The 12,154-nt window shown below is 40.5% G+C and overlaps 1 protein-coding gene across 1 annotated transcript in view; it reads right to left on the reverse strand.

The window, feature by feature from the left end:
* The window catches only part of LOC141811293 (endophilin-A1-like), a 30,841-nt gene that overhangs the window by 7,272 nt on the left and 11,415 nt on the right, over nt 1–12,154 (reverse strand). Inside the window, exon 2 of the mRNA XM_074699296.1 lies at nt 1,078–1,146. Coding sequence (XP_074555397.1) covers nt 1,078–1,146 — 69 coding nt within the window. The remainder of the gene's footprint in view (nt 1–1,077; nt 1,147–12,154) is intronic.

A 12,154-nucleotide genomic window follows, 5' to 3' on the forward strand; every position in this document is an offset into this window, starting at 1 on the left:
TTAGGTACTGGCCAGTCTCAGTTTCACTGTAAACAGTAAGTTACACAGAGGCTTCACTCTGGCTTACTAAACAGATTTCCTTCTGATTAACGAGTTTTTAGAATCTGTCAGCAGAGATTAATCTGTGGATAAAAGCCAATAAGTGCATTCTCTTGATTAAATGTAGCAAACAGTAAAAAATCTCTTTGAGCTCTCCTTGAAACTAATGTGTTTAAGACAGAGATGAGGAACATTTCCAGAGGTGAGCCATAAAAGGTTGTTTACGGTCCAATTAACAACTTGATGAGTGATGAGAACAAACGATACCAGCACTCGCAACCAAGTCCAGGACTTTTAATTTCAGAAACAGGAACAAACTTGTTTCAACACGACAATTTTTAGGAGAAACAAGACAAAAAACTTGTCCAGATTTCAGTTTTGGGGGGCGATTTTGAGCACTTTTGAGTTGAGCTCGCCAACCTTTCTTCCTTACTCGATCAGCAGCCAAGAGTTCAAAAGAGGCAAAAATATTTTGTGTTTCTTTGTTGGTTTATCACTTTCCCCAGAGTGGCCCCCATCATACTGTTTCTGGTGAGTCTCAGTTTCACTGTAAATAGTAAGTTACACAGAGGCTTGACTCTGGCTTCCTTTTGCAGACAGAACCAAATAAAAAGCAAAATTTCAAAGATTTATTGGCCTTTAGTTTGCTGTGAAGAGTCATTTACCCCTTTTCTACCAAGCTGGTTCAATGGCTGGTTCGGAGCTAGAGCCAGACTTAGCACCAGGTCTTTGGTTTCCCACAGACTTAGCACCAGTTGCTGGCTCTCAAAACCAGTGCTTGGCAAGCACCAACTCTTTACTAGGCCAGCAGAAAGATCCACGCTACGTTGGGGCTACGGGCCTACGTCAGGGAGTGGGGGCGGGATTACTGACCAGCCAAAGCAGAGTAAAAACATGGAAGAGCACCAGTTTGGGGTCAGGAAAACAACAGAAGAAGAAGAACTGCCGCTGGAACAAAAGCATAAAAAGTCTCAACACTCGGCTGAGGTATCCACCGTTTGGAGGGTTTGAGAAACGTTTATGTGTTGATAGATTTACCTTTTCCATTTCTTTGAAGTCATCGTCTAGTTTGGTTCCTTCCGCCCCGCCGACCTTCTCGCTGACTTTCTGCAGCAGGAAACACAAAGAAAGAAACAGAGTCAGAGTTTCTGCTCGTACAAACAGCTACGACCTGAAGGAGGCCGTCTGGTCAAACTTTAACCCTTTAAGTCCTCAGCCTGTAAAAACATTTTAAAGGGAGTCTGTGACGCTCTCACTGACTCAAAGGAAAGCTGCTTAAACTCTCAGACAGCCTCTTCAGACAGCAGCGCTCCATCCAAGGCCGAGAGCAGTCGAGTTTTTACTGCACTCCTCCAAACGTTTCTCAGTCTTTCCGTTCACACCGATTGAACTCTCTCTTTGTTGTTGTTAATGAATTATTTAACTCATTATGAAAATGAAGGCTCTGGGTTTCTGCTGGTTCAGCTTTGTGCTGTTTTTACTCTGCATGCATAATGAAGAGTGCTGCAGAGCAAAGGCAGAAATGTGGGATTTTAAAGGAATGAAAACAGAGAAACTCTGGGAGCCTACAGCAGAATCTGGAGTTAAAATAAACTTCAGAGGTTTTTCATCAGCGAGGCAGTGACAAACCAGAGCTGTCACTAAATAAAGACGTGGTTTGTGGTCGTGTAACAACAAACCACGTGTGTGTGTGTGTTTTCTCAGCTGTTTGACCGCTCGTTGCTTTCCAAAGGTCCCTTTCTTAATGAGACGATGATGACTAATGAAACCTCTGACATCGTCTCCTCCTCGCTCCTGTTGGGACGTGAAACGTGCTGGATCGTCTGTGTGAGCGCTGAAAACGCTGCAGAGTGACACCTCTCGCTTCCTGATCCCTCAGGTTAGAGAATTTTACACATCGTGACTCACGCATCACACACCCACGCATTACAGGACTACACACACACACACACACACACACACACACACACACACATATATTTATAAACACACACAGTATGTACACGTACAGAAAGACACAGCTAGGCTACAAAGCACAGGCAGAAAGAGATGCTACGTTTACGTTGCTTGTAGCAACTCAAGCACTTTCTGCCAGCAGTTAGCTTAGCTAACGAAGGGCTAATCCCATCTGTACCCCTCCCTGTGGCTCCATCTTTTTAGAGCTAAGAGTAAAGGGTCAAACACATCCCTCAGAAACAAGACACCCCTGGTCGCTCGCTGGCTGTGTCGCAGGCAGATCTTATTTGCTTCCAAGATGGCGTCTCCCATGTTGTTACCCTTTGATTGGGCCCTTTGGATTTTCTTTAATATGAACGTGGAGCAGCAAATGACTGAATATCTGAGGAAAAACTTTGTGTCATTACTATAAAATCAATAATTCTGCTTCCTCCATCTTGTCAGCAGGCGTGGTGTATCATGGGAAAATTCTGATACGCCTTGGTTTTAAGTGAGGTCCAGGTTTGTCTTCGTTTTAAGGGCGGTGTAGCTCTTCACCCTAACCCAACGGAGAATTGAGACACCAGTACACTAGATGGGCAAACGCAAAACAAAGGGCTAAGGGGTAGACTTGGTGTTGGCCCTTATTCCACAGAAATTCTACTTTTTATTTTAAAAAAAAAGGAAAATTTGGCAGAAATTTTTGACTTTTTTCCCCCAAATTCTAGAATCACTCAGACTTTGATTTGTTCTTTAGAATTTTTCAACGGAACTCTGTCCAAAGGTCAAAATTCTTTTTCCTTCTTGTGTGAATTCTAGAATCATCGTCTTTTTTTTTCTTCCTAAATTTGGAGAATTCTTTACTACACTGACTTCTGTTTTTTTTAAGTTCCTGAAAAAAAAAAAGACTTAATTCCTAAAGGATCAACAATGAAATAATCAAAATTATTTGTTTGTTTGGATAGATTAGGGCTTTTCTCTTAGATTAGAACTTAGAACTTTTTTCTCTGTTTCTGTAAATTTTGATATCGAAGCGAAAAATTCCTCAACTATTTTCCAAGAAATCAACTTTTGTGTTCTAAATTTCTGAACTCCTTTTGCTGAATTTGCTGATCTAAAATCTTTTTTTCATTTCAAAGATTATTTTTTTATAATTCCAAAATAATTAACAGAAACGAAAAGAGAAATAAAAGCCGACCTAAAAATATAAAAAAATGAAATTAAATAAAATAAATAAAAACAAAAACAAAAACAAAAAAAAACAAAACACACCCCCCAAACAAAAAAAATGGAGTAAAATAAAAAACAAAAAACACCCCAAAACAAAAAAAATCCCTTAAAGTAATATTTTTTATTTTCATTTTATTTAAAAAAAAAAATCAAAAAGTAAAAATTCAGTATATGTATTTTTTAAAGTGTAACATCTTTGTAGGATTCTCACTTTTATTCCCCTGAACCCTGAGACTGAGAACTTAAAGACGTCTGTTGAGCAGAGAATCAGGATCAGGTTGAAGATTAATCACGTCTCCAGCAGCTCAGAGGCTCTCAGAGGTTATTAATTTAAACTTTAATTTAAAAACCTCTGAAGACTTTTGTCAGAGCACAGAGGAGTCTTTCCTCCACACCTCTTCTTCTGACTGCACTAAATAAAGTTTAAATCTTTGTTTTCGTTCACTCCTGGCGTCTTCCTGTGAGCGTTAGTTTAAGCCGTGACAGAAACCCGGTGAGGTCAGAGACGGCGTGAGGACTCGGTGGAACAGAAACCACGTTACTGTACAGAGACGGAGGTTATGTAACAGCGTGCCGGTACACCTCTCTGCTCCAGACTGAGTGTTCCTCACAGACACACTCATGTGTGTGTTAATGACTGTGTGTGGTTCCTGGAAACACTGAGGGCCCAGTTGGAGCCCTGTCTCCATGGCAACTGCATCCTCCTCATCTGTCCGTCCTTTCTGCTCGAACTCCTGAGACGCTTCGGTTTGTTTTTATATTTTACAACACGCCTTTTTTCACTCCACACTCGTCTGTCTGTTTCTCTTTTTTATTTTTCCTCCAGCAGGAAAATTTATCTCTGAGCTCTGACCCGAAACCAGAACTTTGCTGTCAGAGGATGAAATTAAACTCAGGGCTATTCATCTTGGAGCGACAGTGAAATAAAACGTCTTCTTCCAACTTTTTAGAGGAAGTCATCCCAGAAAAAATATCAAACTGAGACTCACACCAATCAATCGCTCATACACACACACTCTCACACACTCACTGTAAGCAGAGAGAAGAAGCAGCCCGCGCTCGGAGCACTGAGGCATTAAAAAACCCATCTGTTCTCCATCTCTCTCCTCCTCCACAGTTGCCTGTTACACTTTCTTTCTTTTGTTTCTACGACTCCCACACTGTCAGCCATCTTTCCTCCGGCCTCCTCCGTCTCTGCATCTCAATCTTCATCTCCACCACCTCCTGCCTTCCCTCCACCTCTTTAATATTCAGGGCCCTCATTCTCGCTGAGTCACTCCCAGAGTTAAATCACCGCCGCCGTCCTGACGAGAGGCTGACGAGAGGCTGACAGCCAGAGGAGTCAGGGGTCAGAGGTCGCGGTGTCCTGACAGCAGATGGAGCAGATATCCCTCCTCTCGGGCCGACATTAATCTGGCGTGGAGGGGAATTAGCCAATCAGAGAGAAATAAGAGCCGCGCAGAAGAGCTGGGTTCATCTATCAGTCTGAACGGCTGCCAAAACACTCAGACGCCATCTTGAACCGTCGCTGGATTAGAAGCTGGATTGATGGTCGGCTCAGACTATTCATCTAAAGTGTAATATCTGTGCTCAAACAAAGCTCAGACGGTTTCATTATTCCTCAAAAATAAACATCCAAAGAGTTCTGCTTTAGGAAACACGGGGGCATGAGAGCTGAGAGACCGAGTCTTCAAACTGAAACTGAATCCTGAGCCGCAGCTCTCTCTTCTTTGTCCGTTTCTTGTAAGTTTTTTGTCTCTTTTTTGTCATCTTTGTATTTGGAGTGGATCATCACTTTGTTTGGCTCATTGTTGGTCATGGACACCAAACTTTTTGTGTCTTCAGTGATATTTTTACTATTTTTTCTCCTGTGTTTGTCTGGAGATCCTACAGTGGTATGAAAAAGTATCTGAACCTTTTGGAATTTCTCACATTTCTGCATAAAATCACCATTAAATGTGATCTGATCTTTGTCAAAATCACACTGATGAAAAAACAGTGTCTGCTTTGACTAAAACCACCCAAACATTTATAGGTTTTCATATTTTAATGAGGATAGCATGCAAACAATGACAGAAGGGGGAGGAATAAGTGACTGAACCATCACATTTAATATTTTGTGCCCCCCCCTTTGGCAGCAATAACTTCAACCAGACGCTTCCTGTAGCTGCAGATCAGTCTGGCACATCGATCAGGACTAATCTTGGCCCATTCTTCTTTACAAAACTGCTGTAGTTCAGACAGATTCCTGGGATGTCTGGCATGAATCGCTGTCTTGAGGTCATGCCACAGCATCTCAATGGGGTTCAAGTCTGGACTTTGACTTGGCCACTCCAGAACGTGTATTTTGTTCTTCTGAAACCATTTTGAAGTTGATTTACTTCTGTGTTTTGGATCATTGTCTAGTTGCAGCATCCATCCTCTTTTTAGCTTCAACTGTCTGACAGACGGCCTCAGGTTTTCCTGCAAAACATCCTGATAAACTTTTGAATTCATTTTTCCATTGATGATTGCAAGTTGTCCAGGCCCTGAGGCAGCAAAACAGCCCCAAACCATGATGCACCCTCCACCATGCTTCACGGTGGGGATGAGGTGTTGATGTTGGTGCGCTGTTCCATTTTTCCTCCATACATGACGTTGTGTGTTCCTCCCAAACAATTCAACTTTGGTTTCATCAGTCCACAAAATATTTTGCCAAAACTTCTGTGGAGTGTTCAAGTGCCTTTTTGCAAACATTAGACGAGCAACAATGTTTTTTTTAGACAGCAGGGGCTTCCTCCGTGGAGTCCTCCCATGAACACCATTCTTGGCCATTGTTTTACATATAGTTGATGTGTGCACAGAGATATTGGACTGTGCCAGTGATTTCTGTAAGTCTTTAGCAGACACTCTAGGGTTCTTTTTTACCTCTCTGAGTATTCTGCGCTGAACTCTTGGCGTCATCTTTGGTGGACGGCCACTCCTTGGGAGAGAAGCAACAGTGCCAAACTTTCTCCATTTGTAGACAATTTCTCTGACTGTCGATTGATGAACATCCAGACTTTTAGAGATGGTTTTGTATCCTTTCCCAGCTTTATACAAATCAGCAATTCTTGATCGCAGGTCTTCAGACAGCTCTTTTGAGCGAACCATGGTGCACATCAGACAATGCTTCTCATCAAGACAATTCTTACCAGGTGTGTGTTTTATAGTGGGCAGGGCAGCTTTAAGCCACTCATCAGTGATTGGGCACACACCTGACTTAAATTGTTTGGTAAAAATTGGTTTCAATTGCTCTATAAGTCTCCTTAGGCAGAGGGTTCAGTTACTTATTCCTCCCCCTTCTGTCATTGTTTGCATGCTATCCTCATTAAAATATGAAATCCTATAAATTTTTGGGTGGTTTTAGTGAAAGCAAACACTGTTTTTTCATCTGTGTGATTTTGACAAAGATCAGATCACATTTGATGGTGATTTTATGCAGAAATGTAAGAAATTCCAAAAGGTTCAGATACTTTTTCATACCACTGTACATGTAACCATGGCTGCATTGTTTACATGTGAAATCAGCTGTTAGCAGCCTGTAGCATGTCAATGCTAACTGGTGCTAGGCCAGATGTTTCCCACAAGGTGAGGAGAAGGAGGTGAGGACGACGTGCCGGTTCTCAATTTCTCTTTTCAATTTTGTTGTACTTGTTACAATGACAATAAAGTTCTATTCTATTCTATTCTATTCTATTCTATTCTATTCTATTCATCTATTCTATTATGAGGGTACACTGACACATCCTTTGAAGATATCTTTCAACCTCTGCATCAGGAAACAATTCAACCACTGTTTTTAACATACAACGATTTCTTTATCAGTGTCACTTCAGTTTAACCATTGACGCCGCATCAAGGTACCTCTCACCATCACTTTTAAGACTGTATTGTGAAATATCTATATTAAGATCTTAAGAATCCAAATCCATGAACCAGTTAAAAAACTTCATCAAGGTACCTCCTTCAGTTTTATGGTACCCCTAGGATTTCAAATTAAGGTATCACTTTTTATTGTCCTGTGTTGATTTGAAAGTACCCCCAAGCTTTCGTATCAAGGTACTTTAGAGTTTGGTTCAGAGACTTTTTAGATTTCCTATCCTCTTTTTTAAGTTTCCCTTTGTTTTGTTTTTTAAACTGTGTCAAGGTACCGCTAAGCATCAGCTTTAGTAACCTGGTTTCTGGATCGAGGTGTTCTTCAGTTTTTGGGTACCTTTTCACATTCAAATCAACATAAAGTATAAGCATTGATTTCACAATACCTTAACGAAGGTCCTTAGTAGTTTCAAGGAACTTTGTGTCCTTTGAATGAAGTTAATGCTTTCCATTGATCCTTTACGCACTTTTAACATCTGTATCAAGGTACCCCTGAGAAACATTCATTGACAGCCATTGATTTCCTGGTACTGAAGAGTGTTTCTATCATGGTTTTACCAGAAGCCAGACTTTTGGGGAACCCTGTGGCTCCCACATCAGGGTACCTCTACACATTAATTTCAAGTAACTCTTTAGGATCTGTATCAAGGTACCATTAATCATTAAATTTGAGAAACCCTATCTTTTTTGCAACAAGATGCTTTTCTTCAGTTTTTTGATGCCCAGTTAGCTTTGATTTCAGCGTTTTAAATTGTTCCCATCAATCTGCTCTTAAAGGTTTAGTTTTAAGGAACCTTTTCACTTCCAATTGAAGGTACCCCACCTCCTTGATTTTAGGTAACTCTTAAATGCTACCACTTAGCATCAACTTCAAGCTCTATTTTGTTTTTGCACTAAAATGCTCTTGATTTTATGGTAACCTTACAGCGTTTACATAAACGTAAATACTCAGCACTGGTTATGAGGTACCCTGAAGTATCCATATCTACGAACATTGCAGTAAAAATCTGACTTGGCTCAAGTTTGAGAACTGGATGATCAAACTGTAGGAGGAGGGAGAGGAGGCGATGCTGCTCTTTTTGCTGTTCTTGCTGTTTTCAGTGAGCGTGTTTAATGAAAGACGTCGTCAGCGCAGCTCTAACGTGACTCAGGTTCTCGCTAACCGCTCCCTGCTCCACAGACTCTGATCCTCTCACAGCACAGGGCGTCAGGTTTCTGTTTCTCATCTCGCAGGTTTCTACACACGCTCCGCTCAGCAGCAGGGATGTTATATCATCAGGCGCAGAAGGCCGGTGAACATTCAGGAAAATTATGCAAGCTTCCACCAACACTGAAGCACGACGAGAAACTCAAACTGCTTTTTCTCTTTGCAGCTGAACGCAGCAGGGACTCATGAGAGGCAGAGATAAAACTCCAGATGCAGAAATCGGTTAATTACCTGACAGAGACAGAGCGACAGAGGTGAAGACCGCTGTAAATCAGAGAAACTACAACAGACGAAAGAGGAGAAAGAGACAGTTTGCTTGTATTTTATGGCATGAAGAGACGAGCAGCAGAAATAATTTTCTGATGGATTAAACCATGTGTGCAGAGATGGGAAGAGGCAGAACAGAAAAAACTAAAACAAGATGGAAAGTTCTGACAATGAAAGGGGAGAAAAAAGAGCAAAATGAAAAAAAGGTGACTGACTAAAAAGATGTTTAGGGTAAAGATGAAGACAAAGATGGAGAAGATGAGGTGGACTAAACAGAGCAAAGATGAAAAACAAAGCAACAATAAAGAGGACAGCAAAACAGAAGAAGATGGACGACTCTGAGAGGTCAAAAATGACTTTAAGGATAAAAATAAGGATGAGACTGTGGAAAACATGACGTCACAAGAGACGAAGATCTCAGCAACGAAGAGCAAGGTAACAAAAGACAACATCAAAAAGACAAGGAACGAAATGAGGAGGAAGAAGAGGAAATCCAGGAAGCAGAAAGTGACAAAAAAGATGACTAAAAGGTCAAAAACTATGACAAAAACAAATTTTGAAAACGAGGGTAACACAGACAAAAATGAGGACAAAAACAAGGATGAGACTAAGGCTGACAAAGATGACTAAAAGCAAAAAGCAAAGAAGAGCACGAGGACAACAATGACAATATTTGGAAAACAGCAGGAGAAAAATGAAGATGACAAATTGAAGACAAAAATGAAAATGAGGACATCAAAGATGAATTTGAGAATGGCATGGACTAAAACGAGGACAACAAAGATTAAAATAAGGATGAGAACGATGATGAAAATGAGGACAATAACATGAGGATGACAAAATATACCGGAATGAGGACAAAAAAAAAGGTGAAAGTCAGGATGACATCAATGACTAAAACGAGGACAAAAAAAGATGAAAATGAGGATGACAATGATGAACATGAGATTGAAGATGACTAAAATAAGGACAACAAAGATTAAAATGAGAAAGACTTATTAAAGTGAGGATGAGAACGATGATGAAAATGAGGACAATAAAATGAGGATGACAAAATATACCTAAAAAGAGGACAAAAAAGGGATGGAAGTGAGGACGACAAAGTCTTTCTCGTCCTCATTTTTTATCTTTATTGCCCTCATTTTAGTCATTGTTGTAATCCTTACTTTCATCCGAAAATGAGGATGACAATAACTAAAATGAGGATGATCAAGTTGAAAATGAGGACAAAAATAAGAATGAAAACAAAGGAGATAATGATTAAGATAAAGGAGATTGTGAAGACAAAAAAATATCTATAGCAAAATAAGAAATATGTCAGACAGAAAATACCAAGACAGAAAAAAAGACGAGGATGGGAAAGGAGATGAAAACAGTGACATAGACTGATGTAATAAAACTTGCATCAAAACAAGACGCTGTGTTCATTCAATAAAAGGCTCGCTCTGTAAACAATAACACGTCGTCCCAGGGTTTAAAAATAAGAGCGTTTCATCTCAGCAGCAGGCGCAGCATCACTCTGTCTCATTGTTCAGTAAAACAATCAGACCAGCTGAGAAAATCTGACTGAAAACATCTCTGAGCTCTGATCCAAATCACCACCGTCTGAGTGAAACAAACGAACGGATACGACTGATCTGAGAGAAACTCTGAGCCTGACGGGACGGGGAGATCGGATCTGGAGTTTGATGATGAAGAGGAGACACAGAACAGAGAGAAGAGGCAGAAAGGAGGCAGAAAGAGAGACAGACGGGGAGGTGAGGGCCTGGAAATGAAGAAACAGAGCAGAGAAGGTAAAGTGAGTTTGACAAGGTTAGAGGAAACAACGAGCTAACACGGAGCAGAGGATGGACAAACTCCCCGCTGTCATGTGTTGCATTTCAATTCCTGCTGGTTTCACGGCTCTGCAGATGCATTGTTATTCTCTGGAGGCAACGGTGAGACGGCGCGGGAAGAATCTGACCAGCTGCAGTGCAGCAACGCAGAGATAAACACAAACACCTCGGCAACATTCGTGCATTATTAACAACCAGATCTACAGCAGAGGAAGACGAAGAGGGGAGGAGGTTATGGATGTAACGCTGACAGATACTTTCATCGTGTACGGACTAAACGGATCGGATCTGTGCTGCTCTGCATGGACAGCACAGCAGGGTTCCCGTGGATCCTTGAAAAGTCTTGAAAGGCATTAAATTCATAATTCTAAAAATAAGGCCTGAATTGGCATTAAAAAGTCTTAAATCCAAATTTCAAAAGTCTTAAAAATTTGGACACATTGGTAAGGTTTATGTTAGTTTGAACCAAAAAAAAAAATTATATATCTATTTTTCTAAATAATTTCCTGATTTACTCTCGTGGCAACATCTCGTTATCACAATAACGGAACTAACAAAACGGTGATGTGGTTGCACCAGGAACTTTTAAAGCAGACGCATGTCTTGGTTCTACCTAGGGTGCCTGGAGAGAGAAAAAAATTAGGAAAAATTGGCAAAATAATCCAAAAGTGGCTTAGGAAAATTGAGAACTAAATTTTAAATTAAATTTCAAAAACCATGTAAAAATTCCTAAAATGTTTGTGACAGTGGCCAAAAAAGATGAATGGGGGCAAAATAGGCAAAAAGTTGTAAAAATGGGGTTAAAAAAAGGTAAAAAGTGATGTTTTATGTAAAATTAACATTGGGTTAAAATTGTGGCTAACCCAGGTAATTCATGTGGTGTTTTTGTTTGTTAGTTTTGTTCGTTTCAATTGTGGTTGGTTGTCGACTTGTTTTTGAATTTGATTTCCAACGTCATTAAGTCTTAAAAAGTCTTGAATTGAACTTGCCTTGAGCTGTAGGAACCCTGGCACAGGAAGTTACCTCACAAACTTCCCACAGTCTGAGGGTCCAGTGAGGTTCCGTTCAGGTTCTGTCTCAGGACATAGTTTAGAGGTCTTTCCAGGCGCAAATTAGACACTGAGGAGCCCGGACATGGATTTTAAAACAGCCTGAAGCCTTTTAGGGTATTTATCGTAACTCTTGGATGGACTTTTAAATCTACACCGAGCCTCTGTTTGAAGGTACCCCCACACGTCTTCTGTAGGAACACCAAAGTCTCTGATCTGATTGATCCTTAAAGGGTTTATAGAGTGTTGACAGACTCAAGTTAGCTTGTTCAAAGATACAATGAAGCCGTTTCTCCCAAGGTACCCAACAGATCAGTTTTTACAAACTGTTCACATTTCTTGCTTTTCATGCCTTCAGAGTCAGTATTGAGCAGCTCACTTCAAAAGATCTGTCAAGGTCCGTTATATTTCAAGTCATTCTCGGACAAACCAAAAATCTCTTTCTGTCCTCGGGTACTAGGGATGGGTACCGAAGCAGGTACTTTTTTAGGTACCGACCGAATTCTGACAAAAGTACTGGGTACTGATTCATTTAAAGTCAAAAGGTACCATGTTTAGGTACCTAAATGCATCCTTGTGACTTTGAGGGAGTGGAAGAGCAGGTGATTTTCCATGCTGGACATGAACACAGAATTCCAAGTTAATATTTTGAAGAATAAATATGTTAAATTGAAAGAATATATATATCATTAAAC

Source organism: Halichoeres trimaculatus, unplaced genomic scaffold (genome assembly GCF_033239565.1).
Source record: "Halichoeres trimaculatus isolate MK-OKI-2021-1 unplaced genomic scaffold, fHalTri1.1 fHalTri1_scaffold_22, whole genome shotgun sequence".
NCBI lineage: Eukaryota > Metazoa > Chordata > Actinopteri > Labriformes > Labridae > Halichoeres > Halichoeres trimaculatus.